Below are 17,680 nucleotides of genomic sequence, written 5' to 3'. Positions count from 1 at the left end.
TGACGCCCCCAGGAGGCCGGCGAGGGGCTGCTAGCAGTGCAGATCACGGGGAGCAGGGCGGGAAGGGGCTGCCGGAGGGTGCATGGGGCGGGGGGGGGGGGGGTGTCTGTTCTCTGTTCATTCCACTCCCCGACGCCCCGAGGACGCCAGCGAGGGGCTGCTGGCTGTGCAGATCACGGTGAGCGGGGTGGGAGGAGGCTGCCGGAGGGTGGGGAGGGGGGAATCTGTTCTGCCTTTATCCCCCTGATGCCCCCAGGACCCCGAGGGGAAGCCCAAGAAGGCCACGATCCGGGACAACCAGGATGGCACCTACACGGTCTCCTATGTGCCGGACACGACGGGCCGGTATACCATCCTCATCAAATACGGCGGGGATGAGATCCCCTACTCCCCCTACCGCATCCGTGCCCTGCCCACTGGCGACGCCAGCAAGTGCACCGTCACCGGTGAGCACCGCGGGGGCCGGCATGGGGCGGGCAGGGGGGCCGCGCCACCCTCACGCTGGCACACATCACCTGCTTCGGCAGCCACCTCTGGGGCCCGCCACTGCGGGAGGGGAGCGGGGGGCTGCCGGGGGTGTGATCTGTGTCTCACTTGACCTTTCCTCGCTTCTCTGCCCCGTCACCGTAGTGTCGATCGGAGGTCACGGGCTAGGTAAGCCAGCCGCTGCACCCACCCCCTCCCTGCATGGCCGCGTGGCCTGGGGCTGCATGACTTCGGGAGGGAGGGATGGGTGACCCCCCTCTCCTGGCAGCAGCACCGCGGGGGCCCTGCGCCCCAGGGCAAGGGGGCTCCTGCGGGAGAAGGGAGCCCGGGGGACACCCCGATGCCGGGATCTGGGACTCTGGAGCTGAGCTTCGCAAGGGGCCCTCGCACAGCTCCAGGGCACCCCTCAGAGATTCAGACAAGCAGAGCAGGGCCCTGCTTCCAGGCTGGAACGGCCAACGACCCCTTGTAGTGCGAAGCGGCTTCTCCTCCCTTCCAGCCACTGCCTCGAGGTGCATTCGGACCTCTCTGGCTTGGCTGAAAACTTCTGTTTTCACCAGAAAATGCAGCTCCCTCAACCACTGATTCCCGCCCCACCCCGCAGGACGGGGCTGAAAATCATGTCTGCAGAGGAAATCAGCTCCTTTGACTCAGCGCTGGGGTTTTCTGTTTCCCCCACACACCCCAGCCTGTCTCCGGGCTGAGATCCTGCCTCAAGGCAGAGCAAGAGTCTGACTCATCTCCGTGGTCATGCGGGTTCGACTGAGCCGCCCTCGCCGGGTGTCTCCTCACGGCTCTGAGCAGCCAAGAGGTTCCCTTACCCGGTGTCCCGCGCGGAGGCCTGGAAACGGGACTGCTAGCGCCCACCCGGGTTCCAAAGTGTCCGCGGAGCTGTGAACCGAAGTTCTTGACTTAAACACGCTCCAGGAGCCGACCATTCAAAGGCACAGATTGATTTTTCTCCGCCGGGAAACTGAGTCAGACCTGTCTCCAGATGGGCATTTCACAGGAGAATGAGCCTCCAGCTGACGAGCCGGGAGGCTCCCGGTGGCTTTCTCCGGCTGCAAGATGAAATTCGAGGCTGTTTCGAGTTCTGACTGGGTGGCTTTCTGGTGAGCCCGGGAGCAGCCTCCATTTGCCGAGCTGGAGCGAAAGTTTGACCCAGTTCTCCAGCAGACAGTGCCCCACTCAACTGTGAACCAAACCCTGACTCGAGCTGCCTGCTTCGGGGTTCCCTCCAGGCCCCTGGGCTCGGAGCTCCCAAACCTCATGTGTCGAGGGTGGCGGGGGCTCTTCCCTGTCAGGCGCGAGGGGCCGCGTCGCGGGGGGGGGGCACGATACACACACTTCCCTGTCAGGCGCGAGGGGCCGCGTCGCGGGGAGGGGGGGGGACACACGCACACTCTTCCCTGTCAGGCGCGAGGGGCCCCGTCGCGGGGGGGGGGGGGGACACACTCTTTCCTGTCAGGTGTGAGGGGCCGCGTCGCGGGGGGCGGGGGGACACACTCTTCCCTGTCAGGCGCGAGGGGCCGTGTTGCGGGGGGGGGGGGCACACACTCTTCCCTGTCAGGCGCGAGGGGCCACGTCGCGGGGGGGACACACACACACGCACACTCTTCCCGGTCAGACGCGAGGGGCCACGTCGCGGGGGGGGCCACACACACTCTTCCCGGTCAGGCGCGAGGGGCCACGTCGCGGGGGGGACACACACGCACACTCTTCCCGGTCAGGCGCGAGGGGCCACGTCGCGGGGGGGACACACACACACGCACACTCTTCCCGGTCAGACGCGAGGGGCCACGTCGCGGGGGGGGCCACACACACTCTTCCCTGTCAGGCGCGAGGGACCAGGGCAGCTCTCAGCTTTGCTTCGAAATGTTAGTTTTTGAGCCCAAACCAAACTTCTGTCCACTCAAAGTTCAGCTGGAACCAAACCCCGGCTCTGAGCGAGGTTCTGTGGGCTCCCCACCCCTGGGCAGACCCGCCTGAATCAGAGTGGGGCGGAGGGGGGATTGCCGGCCCCCCAAGGCATTGAAGCCTCAGTCCCTCGCACTGTCAGGTTGCTTGCCAGGGGAGGGGTCGGGTTGGGCGGGGGGCTGCTTTGCTTTGCTGCTGGGGCTTTAATGGGCAGTTTAACGCTCTCCGCCCTGAGGGCCGCATGACACAAGTTGGCCAGTTCTCAGCTCTTTGGAGGGGGGTGATGGGGGGAGCGGTGGGATGAGCCAGGTCTGGCCTGGGGTTGGGGCCCCATCGCGCTGGGCGCTGCCAGCGATGGGAAGGGGGCTGTGAACCTGGATGGGGGCCGGACAGGAGATCTGTGCAGCATGTGGCCTGATGGGGACCCCGATCGTAGCTGGCTCTGTGCTGCACCCCTCGGGGGCCCCCCAAGGCTGTTTGGGGATCCATGCCGCTCCCAACCTCGCTTAGTGGGGGCATCTGTAGGGCTGGGGACCCCCCAGCTCCTGGAGGGTCTATGCAGCGCCTGGCGCGGGGGGGGGCGCCCTAATCGTGGGGGCCGGTTCCAGCTGGGGGTGAAGTTGGGGGCAGACTGGGGATTTCCTTTCCTGGCTGCTGCAGTTGCATGAGGGGGTGGTGGGTGGGGAGGGGGGTGGCTTGGGCAGATTCTCAATCCCCCCCTCCCACCCCCCAGGTGCCGGAATCGGCCCCACCATCCAGATTGGGGAGGAGACGGTGATCACAGTGGACACCAAGGCAGCGGGCAAAGGGAAGGTGACCTGCACGGTCTGCACGCCTGACGGCTCCGAGGTGGATGTGGACGTGGTGGAGAATGAGGATGGCACCTTTGACATTTTCTACACAGCCCCCCAGCCCGGGAAATATGTCATCTGCGTCCGCTTCGGGGGCGAGCACATCCCCAACAGCCCCTTCCAGGTCCTGGTGAGTGCACAGGGGGGCCAGGATCTGCCCCCTCCCTCCCTGTCCTGGTGTCGCAGCCCAGCGCCGTGATGCAGGACGCTCCGCGCAGGTCATGAAGTAATGACAACACAGCCTATCTCCCCAGACACAAAACTCGCTCACACACAGGACTCTGGCCGGACACATCCTCCCGGCTGGGCGCCGTGGGAGCCCCCCTCGGTCCTGTTCCAGGGCCCATGTAGCATCTGGAGGCCTCCTCAGCTCTCTCTGTACAGCAGCCCCTGCTCACTGCTCTGTCTGGGGGGTGTCTTGGGGTCTTTCGCAGGCCACAGACCGCCCCCTGATGGGTGTCAACGGCCTGGATGTGGCCGGGCTGCGGCCGTTTGACCTGGTCATTCCGTTCACCATCAAGAAGGGGGAGATCACGGGTAAGTCTGGGGGGCAGATGCCATGGGGCTGCGTCCCCTGGAGGCGGCATTTGACATGGAACAGACTCTGTCCCTCTCGCCAGCAGCTGGTCCTCCCGCCCCACCCCGGAGTCCCCTAGAACAGAAGAGATCCTAATATAGCCAGAGCAGCCCTTTGGGCCCATCAACCCTGGCGTCCGGCCTAGTAATCCCTTCTCCTCTGGCCTGGTTGTCCCCTGCCCCCCTGGGATCACCCCATGGGTCCCTCCGGCCTGGCATCCTGTGTGACAGGTTCCCCCCAGGGCGCCACTTTGGCTCCCTGACCCACCAGCCTGGGCTCCCTCTCATTCCCGAGCTCGCTCTTTCTCCTGCAGACACAGGTAGGGACCCCCCAGCCGCGGCTTCATGCACACACTGAGACCAGCTCAGCCTGGGGAGCTCGGCTAAGGACCTGCCCAGCTGGGCCCGTCGGGCACTGCCCCAGGAACGGCCCAGCGGGAGCTCGGGATGTCCCCCCCTCCCCCCCCGACGTGGAGAGGGACCGGCCCAGCTTTCTGCCCCCAGGTGGGTCCGATTCCCACCTGCCTTACACAGACCGGCCCAAACGGGGGTCAGGAGTGACACTAGGGGAGAGCAGCAGATGGAAACAGCCCAGCCAGCGAATTAGCAACACCCCAAAGTGAGCGTAACCCCCTCACTAGAGGGGCTGGAAACCGGCCAGTTCTCCCCCCCCCCCCCCAAGCAATAAACAGCCTGGCTGGTCGTCCCCGTCCCCCCCCCCCGCCCCAAGCAATAAACAGCCCGGCTGGTTCTTGTGGCTTTCCCAGCTTTTCATGCCCAAGAGAAAAACCCCTTCGCCTGGGGGGGCCCAGCACTCCTCCCCCCCCCTTTTCTATCTTCTCCCCACACTTCCCATGGGGCAGGGCTGTCTCGGAGGGGTTTCTATCGGCCCCAGTCCCTGGGGTGACCTGGGCCGTGTGCGCGTCCCCTCAGCGAGCCACGGGCGGTGTTTGGCCTTTACTGTCCTACCTGAAAGGCTGCTTGTTGGGAGGTTGAACCCCCCTCCACATTTCAGTAACACCCCCACATGTGAATACCCCCCACACCTCCACATTTCAGTAACACCCCCACAACCACACCCCCTGCACACACAAACATTTCAGTAACACACAACCCCCACACACACATTTCAGTAACCCCCACACCGACCCACGCATTTCAGTAACACACCCACTCACAACCACACACACCATTTCAGTAACACCCCCCCACACACATGATCCAATGGGCTATCACAGATCAAGACGTTTAGAACGACCCCTCCCCAGGCGCACTGTGCACAAAACATCCGAATTCCATGATGGGTGAATATTGGGGTGTCACATCCCGTCTTCAGTGGGGCTGTGTTGCAAGGGGAGGGGATCTTATACGTGCACACACACATGCGCGCTCCAGGCTCAAGCCCCATATAACCAGGCCAGAGGGGCCATGTCCCCCCTTGGGGCAAGGGGGCAGCCAGGGGCCAGGATTGACCCCCCCCACACACATGCTCTGCCCCCAGGTGAGGTCCGGATGCCCTCGGGAAAGGTGGCCAAGCCTGACATCACGGACAACAAGGACGGGACGGTGACAGTGAGATACGCGCCCACCGAGGCCGGGCTGCATGAGATGGACATCCGCTGTGACAGCCTGCACATCCCAGGTGCTGGGGGGGACGCGTCCCAGGTGCCTCAGGGAGCAGTGGGGGGCCATGGCTGGGGGGAAGGGCCGATGCAGGCTCTGACACCCCCCCCTGTGCCCCCCAGGCAGCCCCCTGCAGTTCTACGTGGACTACGTCAACAGCGGGCACGTCACGGCCTACGGCCCGGGGCTGATCCATGGCGTAGTCAACAAGCCGGCCACCTTCACTGTGAACACCAAGGACGCCGGCGAAGGTTCCCTCCCCGGCTCGAGGGGGTGGGGGGGTCTGGCGGTTAGAGTGGGGGGAGGGGGCTGGGGAGAAACCAGGAGGGGAGTGGAGTCTGGCGGTTAGAGCCGGGGGGCTGGGAGCCAGGATGCCTGGGTTCTCTCCCCAGCTCGGGGGGCAGGGGAGGTCTGGTGGTTAGAGTGGGGGGGCGGCTGGGAGCCAGGACGCCTGGGTTCCCTCCCTGGCTACAGAAGGGCAGTGGGGTCTGGTGGTTAGAGCGGGGGGGCTGGGAGGTCCTGACCTGTCAGTTCCCCTGAGGGTGCCAGGTTGGGGGCGGGAGCTGGGCCTTGTGGGGGCCCGCGGCCATGCTGACCCCTCTCCCCTCAGGTGGGCTGTCCCTGGCGGTTGAGGGCCCCTCCAAGGCCGAGATCAGCTGCACTGACAACCAGGACGGCACCTGCAGCGTCTCCTACCTGCCCGTGCTGCCCGGCGACTACAGCATTGTGGTGAAATACAACGAGAAGCACATCGCAGGCAGCCCCTTCACCTCCCGCATCACCGGTCAGCGGGGTCCCTGGCGGGGGCTGGGGGCTGCTCCCCCGGGAGGGGCTTGGGGGCTGGAGTTGGGGGGAGGGTGGACAGGGGGGCTGGGGGTCCCCTCGGCTCATGCACCCCACCCCCACCCCCAGGCGACGACACGCTGCGAATGTCCCAGCTGAAGGTCGGGTCCTCGGCCGACATCCCCCTGGACATCGCGGAGACGGATCTGAGCCAGTTGACAGCAACTGTCACCCCACCGTCGGGGCGCGAGGAGCCCTGCCAGCTTAAGCGCCTGCGCAACGGCCACGTGGGTGAGTCCCCCTCCTCCTGGGCCAGTGCCCCCCGGCTCTGCCAATGCCCCTCACTCCCGACCCGCAGCCCCTGCTAGCCTAGCCCTGCCGGTGCCCCTCACTACCAACTTCCCCCAGGCATCTCATTCGTGCCCAAGGAGGTGGGCGAGCACCTGGTGAACATCAAGCGGAACGGGCAACATGTTCCCAACAGCCCCATCACGGTGACCATCAGCCAGTCAGAGATTGGTGACGCCAGCCGGGTCCGCGTCTCGGGGCCTGGCCTCAGCGAGGGGCGCACCTTCGAGCCGGCTGAGTTTCTCATCGACACCCGGGATGCAGGTGCGGCCGCAGGATGCCTGGGTTCTCTCCCAGCTCTGGGAGGGGAGGGGGGTCTGATGGGTTAGAACGGGGGCGGGGAGGGGGGGGAGCCAGGGAGCCAGGGTTCTTTTTAGCTGACAGATCTGAGGAACTGTCCCAGACTGGGGTGTCATTAGAGGAGGTTTTGGAACAAATTGATCAATTAAACAGCAGTAAGTCACCAGGGCCAGATGGGATTCCCCCAAGAGTTCTGAGGGCACTCAAATGTGAAATTGCAGAACTACTAACTGTGGTTTGTAACTTATCATATAAATCCGCTTCTGTACCAGGTGACTGGAGGATAGCTAAGGTGACGCCAATTTTTAGAAAGGGCTCCAAAGGTGATCCTGGCAATTACAGGCCTGTAAGCCTGACTTCAGTACTGGGCAAATTCGTTGAAACTATAGTAGAGAACAATATTGTCAGACAGTCAGATGAACAGAATTTGTTGAAGAAGAGTCAACATGGTTTTAGAAAAGGGAAATCACGCCTCCCTAATCTACTAGAATTCTTTGAGGGGGTCAACAAGCATGTGGACAAGGGGGATCCAGTGGTCATAGTGTACTTAGATTTCCAGAAACCGTTGACAAGGTCCCTCCCCAAAGGCTCTTACGCATAATAAGCTGGTCCTTTCATGGATCGGTAACTGGTTAAAAGACAGGAAACAAAGGGTAGGAATAACTGGTCAGTTTTCAGAACAGAGAAAGTTAAATGGTGGTGTCCCCCAGGGGTCTGTACTGGTCCCAGTCCTATTCCACATGTTCATAAACGATCTGGAAAAAGGGGTAAACAGTGAAGTGGCAAAATTTGCAGATGATACAAAACTACTCAAGACAGTTGAGTCCCAGGCAGCCTGTGAAGAGCTACAAAAACTGGGTGACTGGGCAACAAAATGGCAGATGAAATTCAGTGTTGATAAATGCAAAGTCACGCACATGGGAAAACACCATCCCAACTATACATATAAAATTATGGGGTCTAAATGAGCTGTTACCACTTAAGAAAGATCTTGGAGTCCTTGTGGAGTTCTCTGAACACATCCACTCAATGAGCACCAGCAGGCAAAAAAGCAAACAGGACGTTGGGAATAAATAAGAAAGGGAGAGCGAATAGGACAGAAAGTATCATGTTGTGTCTCTATAAATCCCTGGTCCACCCACATCTTGAATACTGCGTGCAGATGTGGTCGCCCCATCTCAAAAAAGAGATATTGGAATTGGAAAAGGTTCAGAAAAGGGCAACAACAATTATTAGGGGTATTGAACGGTTTCCGTATGAGGGGAGATTTAATAAACCTGGGACTTTTCAGCTTGGAAACAAGACGACTAAGGGGGGACATGACAGAGGTCTATAAAATCATGACGGGTAGAGACAGTAAGTGTTGGTTACTACTTCTCCTAACACAAGAACTAGAGGTCACCAAATGACATGAATAGGCAGCAGGTTTAAAACAAACAAAAGGAAGTATTTCTTCTCACAACGCACAGCCAACCTGTGGAACTCCTCGCCAGGGGATGTTGTGAAGGCCAAGACTATAACAGGGCTCAAAAAAGAACTAGAGAAGGTCATGGAGGATAGGTCCATCAATGGCTATTAGCCAGGACGAGCAGGGATGGTGTCCTGAGCCTCTGTTTGCCAAGAGCTGGGAATGGGCAACAGGGGATGGGTCACTTGATTCCCTGTTCTGTTCATTCCCTCTGGGGCACCTAGCACTGGCTGTCAGAAGGCAGGATACTGGGTAAGATGGACCTTTGGTCTGACCCAGTAGGGCCGTTCTTACGTTCTCTCCTTGCTCGGGGAGGGGGCTTGGAGCCAGGACTCCTGGGTTCTCTGCGAGGGGGGGATGCTTGATGGCCTGTAGCCCCCCTCCACTCCCTCCTGTGCCCCCAGGCTATGGCGGGCTCAGCTTGTCCATCGAGGGCCCCAGCAAGGTGGACATCAACACAGAAGACCTGGAGGACGGGACTTGCCGCGTCACCTACTGCCCCACGGAGCCTGGCAACTACATAATCTCCATCAAATTCGCTGACCAGCACGTGCCAGGTGGGGGGCCCAGCGCAGAGCTCTGCCCCAATGGGCCAGGCCACCTTCCCCAGCGATACGTGGTCAGAGCGAGCCCGGGGGGTCCAGCTGCAGGCTGCGTGGTACAGGGGGTGTTAGGCCCTGTGGGGGGCATGGGTGAGCCCAGGAAATGCCGTGGGGCGCTGGCTGTCTGTGGCCCTGCCTGACCCCCCCTCCCCCCCCCCAGGGAGCCCCTTCTCGGTCAAGGTGACCGGCGAGGGACGGGTGAAGGAGAGCATCACCCGACGCCGCCGTGCCCCCCCTGTGGCCAACGTGGGCAGCGCTTGCGACCTCAGCCTCAAGATCCCAGGTGAGCGGGGACAGGGCGGCTTGTCTTTGGGGAGCTGCTGGCTCCGGGGGCGTATGGGGCGTCTGACCCCCCTCTCCCCCCAGAGATCAGCCTGGCGGACATGACGGCCCAGGTGACGGGCCCCTCGGGGCAGCGGCTGGCGGCTGAGGTGCTGGAGGCAGAGAACAGCACCTATTGCGTCCGCTTCGTGCCTGCCGAGATGGGGGTGCACTCGGTCAGCGTCAAGTACAAGGGGCAGCACGTTCCCGGCAGCCCCTTCCAGTTCACCGTCGGGCCGCTGGGTGAGGGCGGCGCCCACAAGGTCCGGGCGGGGGGCCCTGGCCTGGAGCGGGCCGAGGCCGGCGTGCCAGGTAAGCGGGTGCTGGAGGCTGGTGGGAAGGGGTCCAGGGGCCTGCCCAGAAGCCTGGGTAACAGCGTCTCCCTCCCGCAGCCGAGTTCAGCATCTGGACGCGGGAGGCAGGTGCCGGTGGTCTCTCCATTGCCGTCGAGGGGCCCAGCAAGGCTGAGATCGCCTTTGAGGACAGGAAAGACGGGTCCTGCGGCGTGGCCTACATCGTCCAGGAGCCCGGTACGGGGGGCCTGCGGGGCAGCTGGGCCAGCCCTGATGCCGACCTAGGGGCAGACTACGAGAAGGGCTGGCAGTGGGGCTGGGCGGTGCTAACCCCCCTCTCCCCTCAGGTGACTACGAGGTGTCAGTGAAGTTCAACGAGGAGCACATTCCTGAAAGTCCCTTCGTGGTGCCGGCGGCAGCCCCCTGCCATGACGCCCGGCGCCTGACTGTTACCAGCCTTCAGGTGAGGCACCAGAGAAACCGTTGGGCCCCCGCCCTCCTGCTGCCGGCATGGGCCTGGGGGCGGCTGCTGGGGGGTGACCCATCGCTACTGCCTGGGGGGCAGCTCCCCAGCCGCACCTCTATCCTCAGCCTTCACGGAGCTAGCAGGCCCCCCGGCCGCCCTGCGCAATCACAGGGGCAGGTCCCGTCAAGCTGGGGGTGAATTTGGCTGGCTGGACCCACTCCTGTCTGATTGGTAGGGGCCTGACCCAGAGCCTGGGGCCACTGCCCCAGTGCACGCAAAGAGGGGGGCTGCTGTCACTCCGCAGGGGGGGCTCGGTGGGTCTTGTCACCACAGGATTGTCTACCCCCCCACCCCCACTCCCTCCGCCTCATGGTGCAGATGGGAATGTATCTGACCATGCCCCCCTCGCCCCACAGCCATGCCCCCCTTGCATGACCAGCCCGAGAGCAGCTGTCAGCTCCTGTCCCAGGGACGGAGACTCCAGCCGCGCCGAAGGGCCAAGTGTGGAATTCCCCAAATTCCCATCTCCAGCCCAGCCTGTGCTGGCAGGGCCCTGCCCCCCGGGGCACCTTGAGGCCCCGTGGCAGCTTGCCATGCCCCATGAGGGCCCCCCTGTGACGATGCGGTTCTGGCGGGACCCAACTGAGGTGCCAATTCAGGACCAATCGCTTAAACAGGGCAATTACAGCCCTAGGCTGGGGTTTTCCACCTCTACGGCACCGACCAGCCAGACCCAGAGGACTTGGGTCTCACCCACCCGGCTAACCACGAGTCACACACACGGTTCCCTCAGACACTCCAGTCTCCCAGTGCCCCCACCTGCGCCACTCGGCAGGGGATGGATGGGTATGAAACCCAACACCCCAGGAAAGGACCAAGGTTCTCTCGATCCCAAAGAATCAGGCCCCAGACCCAGGTCAATACACACATCAGATCTTACCCCCAATCCCGCTGGTGCCAACCCTCTAGAATCTAAAATCGAAAGGTTTAGTCATAAAAGGGAAAAGATCCAGACGGAGCTAGAATTGGTGACATGGAATCAGTTCCATCCAGTGATGGCAGAGTCCTTGGGTCAGGCTTGTAGCCATGATGGAGGAGCCTGCAGGTTCAGATCCCGTCCCTGGAACATGCCCCGCTGGGACGGGTCATTCAGTCCTTTGTTCAGAGCTTCAGTTCGTAGCAAAGTCCCCAGAGCTCAGGGGCAGGATTGAGGACCAGGTGGAGACGAGGCCTCGGCCTTTTCTAGGCTTTTCCAGGCGTAAGAACCTCTTTGTTCTCACTGGAAAATTACAGCAACGTGGAGCCTGGGGTCACCTGGGCCAGGCCCTGCACTTGGCTGAGTCACAAGGCGGATCTGCCTCCTCGCCATGGGTCAGTTGCAGCTGATGGGCCGTAACGGGCTCCCAAGCTGGCCAGGCCGAGCTGACCCCAACTCGTCTGGGGTGTCACCCCGAGGCACAGCCCGAGTGTGAAGCACAGACAGGACAGAGCCGATATTCACAACTTCCAGTACAAAATGACACGTGCACCCGGGCAGCACAATCCTACCCAGCACCCCGCAACTACACCGCAGCTCACCCCCTTTATGCAAGATTCAGTGCCGGACCTTGGTTCAACCATGTTCTAGATGGTCCCAGAGTATATCAGTAATGTCACACCCCCGGCAGCTGGTCTTGCCCCTCATGACCCCCGGCTGCTTGACCTCTCAATACAGCAGGTCAGGCCTTTGATCTTCTTCCCTGGTAAAACAGCCCCCCCCCCGACCCCTCCTTTGGGGTCCCCCAACCTCTCCGTGGGTGAGGAGCTCGCAGTGAGCTCCTGTGACCACAGGCTCCTCGGGACGGAGCTTCCCTCCCCAGACGTGCTGCCCACTCCCGTGTCACTGCCTGTGTAACCCCCTCGCCCCATAGTGTGTGGGGGGGGCATAGGGAGGGAGCGGAGGCCCCAGCCAGGGCTGTAACCTGTCTGCCCCCCTCTGGCATCAAGAGGAAGCTGGGGGCCGTGGGGTTGAAGGGGCCGTGTGCTCGAGGGCTGGGGGGGGTAGCGCAGCCGCCGGGGGGGGGGGTGTGTGGATCCTGTGCCGGCCCAGGACAGCAGGGTGCCCCCAAATCGCCCCGGGGCGCCGCGGTTTTCTCTTGTGTCTCTTTTAAAGGCTCTTAACAGACCCCGACAACGCCCAGGCCAGGTGCTGCTTAAAGAGAGAGAGCTGCCCCCCACCCTGCTGGGACTCTGCTCCCTCTGCCCCCATAGCCTGAGGCTGCCCCTCAGGCCCAGCCCCAGCCCAGCGCCAGTCCGTGTTCCCAGCTCTCCCTCTTTAAGCAGCCGGACCCAGGAAGGTAAGTGACACAGCTGGGCTGAGGTGACCCCCTGGTCTCTCCCTGCCCCCCGGCCCCGCTAACGCTCTGCTGTGCTTCCAGGAGTCAGGCCTCAAGGCCAACCAACCAGCTTCCTTTGCAGTCAGCCTGAATGGCGCCAAGGGGGCGCTGGACGCCAAGGTGCACAGCCCCTCGGGCGCGCTGGAGGAATGTCACGTCACCGAGATCGACGAAGGTGAGGCCGCCTCCTGGAGCGAGGCCTGGACCCTCGGCTGGGGCAGGCAGGGGGTAGAGAACCCAGGAGTCCTGGCTGCCAGCCTCCCCTGCTCTAACCACCAGCCCCTACTCCCCTCCCAGAGTCAGGGCAGAACCCAGGAGTCCAGGCTCCCAGCCCCCCCTGCTCTGACCACCAGTCCCCACTCCCCTCCCAGAGCTGGAGAGAGAACCCAGGAGTCCGGGCTCCCAACCCCCCTGCTCTAACCACCAGCCCCTACTCCCCTCCCAGAGTCAGGGCAGAACCCAGGAGTCCGGGCTCCCAGTCCCCCCTGCTCTGACCACCAGTCCCCACTCCCCTCCCAGAGCCGGAGAGAGAACCCAGGAGTCCGGGCTCCCAACCCCCTGCTCTAACCACCAGCCCCCACTCCCCTCCCAGAGCTGGGAGAGAACCCAGGAGTCCGGGCTCCTAGCCCCTCCCTGCTCTAACCACCAGCCCCTACTCCCCTCCCAGAGCCAGGAGAGAACCCAGGAGTCCGGGCTCCCAGCCTCCCCTGCTCTAACCACCAGCCCCTACTCCCCTCCCAGAGCCAGGAGAGAACCCAGGAGTCCGGGCTCCCAGCCTCCCCTGCTCTAACCACCAGTCCCCACTCCCCTCCCAGAGCCGGAGAGAGAACCCAGGAGTCCGGGCTCCCAACCCCCTCCCCACCCCCTTTAATTGCTGGCCCCTCCCCACTGAACAAGCTGCTGCTCCTGCCCCAGGGGTGCTGGGGGGCAGGACCCCAATGCTCCCCCTAATGCCACCCCTCCCCCCAGATAAATACGCCGTGCGCTTCATCCCACGGGAGAACGGCGTCTACTCCATTGACGTCAAGTTCAACAGCACCCACATCCCTGGCAGCCCCTTCAAGATCCGCGTTGGGGAGCCGGGCCAGGCTGGCGACCCGGGCCTGGTGTCTGCGTACGGCGCGGGCCTGGAGGGGGGCACCACCGGTAGGGGCTGCGGGGAGGGAAGGCGGGAGGGGCCATGGCTGGGCCGGGAGTGAGGGGCACCACCGGTGGGGGCTGCAGGTCGGGAGATAGAGGCACCGGCAGGGCTTGGGGGGGCTGTGGGTCGGGAGTGAGGGGCACCACCGGTGGGGGCTGCAGGTCAAGAGATAGAGGCACCGGCAGGGCCTGGGGGGGGGCTGCGGGTCGGGAGTGAGGGGCACCACCGCTTGGGGCTGCAGGTTGGGAGATAGAAGCACCGGCAGGCCCTGGGGGGGCTGCGGGTCGGGAGTGAGGGGCAATGGCCGGGCCGGGGGGTGCTGTGGGTTGGGAGTGAGGGGCGCTGGTATTGACACATGTGACACTTGCAGGCAGCCCGGCGGAGTTCGTGGTGAACACGACCAACGCGGGCCCCGGGGCCCTGGCCGTGACCATTGACGGCCCCTCCAAGGTGCAGATGGACTGCCAGGAGTGCGCCGAGGGCTACAAAGTGACCTACACGCCCATGGTGCCCGGCAGCTACCTGATCTCCATCAAGTATGGTGGCCCTTACCACATTGCCGGCAGCCCCTTCAAGGCCAAGATCACAGGTGTGGGCCCGGGGGGCGGACCTTTTGCAAGCCCCTCCCACAGTGGGAGGTTCACTTCTCCCCGAGCAATGGGCTCAGGCTCTCTGCACACTCAGACAGCATCAGCTGCCCTGGTGCCAGGGGTGGAGGATTCCCCCCCCCCGGCCCCAATCACCCTGATCTTCTCTCCCACAGGCTCCCGCCTGGTGAGCAGCCACAGCCTGCATGAGACGTCCTCTGTCTTTGTGGACTCAGCCGGGCGGGCGGAGGTGGCCGTGCTGCAGGGGATGCCCCCCAAGTTCGCCTCGGACGCCAGCAAGGTGGTGGCCAAGGGTCTTGGGCTGAGCAAGGGCTTCGTGGGCCAGAAGAACTCCTTCACGGTGGACTGCAGTAAAGCAGGTGTGGGGGGCGGTGAGGGCTGGGCCAGGTCTGTGGGGCTGAGGTGGTGGGAGGATATGGGGTATGTCTGGGGGGTGTGAGGGCGGCTCCCCTACCACCACCACCCGGTGCTGCTGTTTTTGCCCCAGAGACATGAGGCAGGAACAGCTGGGCTGGGTGAAGGGGTCTGGGGGTGGCTGCAGTGGGACTGTGGGGTGGCCCCAGTTGTGCCATAGGGGGTGGATCTGAGCCTGCTCATACAGAGCCCTTTGTGCCCTCCCCCCCTTACTGATTGGACCCCCCAGAACCAGCCCAGCTGCAGGGTCTGTGTAGTTGGGGGGCTGGCTGGGAGGAGGGTGGAGCTGGGGGCTGAGGGGGATTAGGCAGGTGAGGCTCCCAGGCTGGGCTACCCTGACCCTGACCCCCGTGCCCCCCTAGGGAACAACATGCTGCTGGTGGGCGTGCACGGCCCTCGCACGCCGTGCGAGGAGATCCTGGTGAAGCACCTGGGGAACCGGCTCTACAGTGTCTGCTACCTGCTGAAGGAAAAGGGCGACTACGTCCTGGTGGTGAAATGGGGCGACCAGCACGTGCCCAACAGCCCCTTCCACGTCTCTGTGCCGTAGCCTCCACCCCCCGACCTGGACGCCTGGGTCCCCGCCGCCTGTTGGCCTCGCCCCCCCCCCCCCCGCGCCTGGGGGCCGCTGCCTTCGCCGCTTCGCCCAGTTAACCAGCCCCCTCCCCTGCCACCCCCTCCGGGTTCTTCATTGTTGGTGAATGTTTCTGTGCACGCCGCCCCCGGCCCCCCAGGGACGGGCAGTAAAGTGTTGTTCTGCTTCAGCTGCCGCCCATCTGTCCGTCCGTCGGGGGGGGGCTGACGGGGACTTGGGGCGCGGATCCCTAGTGTCTCCCTCGGCCAGGGGCAGGGAGTCCCACCGGCCCCAGCCGGCAGCTCTCGGCCCCCCCGGCCCTGGCTCCAGCCCGGCCCCCCCCCTGCCCCACCGCAGCTTTCACCCAGCCTGGCTGCTGCCCAGCCCCTCCCCCAGCCCGGTGCCCGGCCCCACCGCTGGCACAGAGCGGCTGCCACCTCCACCCAAAGGAAACCGCAAGCCGGGGCTCGGAGCGCGGGGTTGCCAGGGGCAGGCGGATCCACAGGGCGGGGCCCACCGAGGACGGACACAGCAGAGAGATGGGGGCAGGTTGGCCCCATGGCCAGCCCCTTCCTTCCCCTGCAGCTGCCCAGCTCCTTCATCTGGCGCTGTGAGGGGAGGGGTGGGGCAGCCCCCCCTCCAAGCTGCCAGGGGAGGACATGTCCCAGCAGCGCCTGGCACACGAGGCTGGCAGCCCCGGGCCGGCCACTTCCTCCACAGCCCTGGCTGGGGCACAGTGAGGCTGGGCCTGCCCCCCGGATCTAGTATTCCCTGCCCCCCAGCCCTGCCAATACCCCTCACGCCCGACCCACAGCCCTTACTAGCCTGTCCTGGGCCCCCCAGCCCTGCCGGCGCCCCTCACTCCCGACCCGCAGCCCCTGCTGGCCCAGCCCTGCCGGTGCCCCTCACTCCCGACCCACAGCCCCTACTAGCCTGTCCTGGGCCCCCCAGCCCTGCCAGTGCCCCTCACTCCCGACCCGCAGCCCCTGCTAGCCCAGCCCTGCCAGCGCCTCTCACTCCCGACCCACAGCCCCTGCTAGCCTGTCCTGGGCCCCCCAGCCCTGCCGGCGCCCCTCACTCCCGACCCGCAGCCCCTGCCAGCCCGGCCCTGCCGGCGCCCCTCACTCCCGACCCGCAGCCCCTGCCGGCCCGGCCCTGCCGGCGCCCCTCACTCCCGACCGCAGCCCCTGCCGGCCCGGCCCTGCCGGTGCCCCTCACTCCCGACCCGCAGCCCCTGCCTGCCCGGCCCTGCCGGTGCCCCTCACTCCTGACCCAGGCTGTTGTGCGTTTCCAGCTCAGGGAAGCAGCAGCCACGTCTCTGACACGGGGCCGCTGGGCTCGGCCTCCCCGGGCTCCTTCCCGCAGCTCCAGGCTCTGGATTTGGCTGCCTTGTAATTAGGGCTCCTTGTGGTTGAAGCTGCAGGGCCAGGGCTGGGCCGGCTGCCAGCAGGGCCTGGTGATGGATGAGAGCCTGGGCCTCAGCTCCCTTCCTCCCCACGCACCAGGCCTCGTGTGCTGCCTTGTTTGGGCATTGATCCTGGCTATGCGCCTCCCCCCCTCAATGAGGCACTCCCAGTCCTGCCCCCCATCCCCGTTCTTGGTACCTCTCACTCCCAACCTGCAGCCCCCTGCTAGCCCAGCCCTCCCCCCCCAGCTGTGCTGGCGCCCCTCACTCCCGACCCGCAGCCCCTGAGGGTGCTATAGCGTTGTGCCAGCCTGTGCTGGCGTGTCTGGGGTTTGCACTGGTTGCAAAGGGGTCACTCCGTGGGTGGAACCGCCCTGCTGTGGGCAGGGGGCTGTATTATAACTGACCCCCCAGCATACCTGCCTGGCCTGCTGGGCCTGTCTGTGCCATCCCCGCACCCCTGAGATCTGCAGGGGGCCCAGTGGGGCACATGGGCCCAGCCCTGGCGCATGGGGATGATGTAGCTGGCTGACCTGTGAATTGGAGGCTGCCGGCTGCTCCCCCCTGGCTCCTGCATTGCAGCTGAGCCGGCCCCTCCCGCTGCACCTAGCGGGGGCGCCATGAATCAGCCAAAGCCATGGCCAGGCCGGGGGTTCAGTGACTGTCACGGAGTCCCCGGGCGATGCTCTGGAGCTGCTCCCCACCAAGCCAGGCAGGACTCTGGGGAGCCTCCTCTCTCGGAGCAGACTGTCCCCAGGGCAAGCAGCTTCGCCAGCTTCCACCATCCTGGGTCTCTCCTTGGAGCATTCAGCATGTGCCTCTCCGTGCGCTTCTCACAGCGAGTCCGCCCCAGCGGGGTCCTGGGGGGGCCACAGGGTCCTGCCCCCCCACTGCGCAGTCAGACGTGACTCTCAGCCAGCCAGTAACACAGAGGTTTATTCGATGACAGGAACAGGGTCTAACACAGAGCTTGTGGGTACAGCGAACCGGACCCCTCGGCCGGGTCCATTCTGGGGGGCAGTGAGCCAGACCCCCCACATGTGCACCTCACTCCTTGTCCCCAGCCAGCTCCAGACTGAAAACCCCCCCCAGCCCCTCCTCTCTGCTCAGCTCCTGTCCCGGGCCAGGG

The 17,680-nt window shown here is 64.3% G+C and overlaps 1 protein-coding gene across 1 annotated transcript in view; it reads left to right on the top strand.

Moving 5' to 3' along the window:
• FLNA (filamin A) overlaps positions 1-15,336 on the top strand; it is a gene marked incomplete at its 5' end in the record, with an annotated part of 34,360 nt that extends 19,024 nt beyond the window's left edge. The window contains 19 exons of the mRNA XM_030543031.1: positions 257-446; positions 631-654; positions 3,137-3,384; positions 3,689-3,791; positions 5,332-5,472; positions 5,576-5,704; positions 6,064-6,237; positions 6,366-6,527; positions 6,645-6,848; positions 8,757-8,909; positions 9,115-9,237; positions 9,321-9,587; positions 9,668-9,805; positions 9,916-10,031; positions 12,452-12,584; positions 13,379-13,555; positions 13,921-14,139; positions 14,314-14,517; positions 14,935-15,336. Of these exons, the coding sequence (XP_030398891.1) occupies positions 257-446; positions 631-654; positions 3,137-3,384; positions 3,689-3,791; positions 5,332-5,472; positions 5,576-5,704; positions 6,064-6,237; positions 6,366-6,527; positions 6,645-6,848; positions 8,757-8,909; positions 9,115-9,237; positions 9,321-9,587; positions 9,668-9,805; positions 9,916-10,031; positions 12,452-12,584; positions 13,379-13,555; positions 13,921-14,139; positions 14,314-14,517; positions 14,935-15,122 (3,093 nt within the window). The remainder of the gene's footprint in view (positions 1-256; positions 447-630; positions 655-3,136; positions 3,385-3,688; positions 3,792-5,331; positions 5,473-5,575; positions 5,705-6,063; positions 6,238-6,365; positions 6,528-6,644; positions 6,849-8,756; positions 8,910-9,114; positions 9,238-9,320; positions 9,588-9,667; positions 9,806-9,915; positions 10,032-12,451; positions 12,585-13,378; positions 13,556-13,920; positions 14,140-14,313; positions 14,518-14,934) is intronic.
• Between the last annotated feature and the right edge of the window lie 2,344 nt (positions 15,337-17,680).

The sequence above is a fragment of the Gopherus evgoodei genome, unplaced genomic scaffold (genome assembly GCF_007399415.2).
Source record: "Gopherus evgoodei ecotype Sinaloan lineage unplaced genomic scaffold, rGopEvg1_v1.p scaffold_250_arrow_ctg1, whole genome shotgun sequence".
In the NCBI taxonomy this organism is placed as follows: domain Eukaryota; kingdom Metazoa; phylum Chordata; order Testudines; family Testudinidae; genus Gopherus; species Gopherus evgoodei.
The sequence above is the reverse complement of the archived record's forward strand: the minus strand, read 5'-3'. Positions and strand labels throughout refer to the sequence as shown.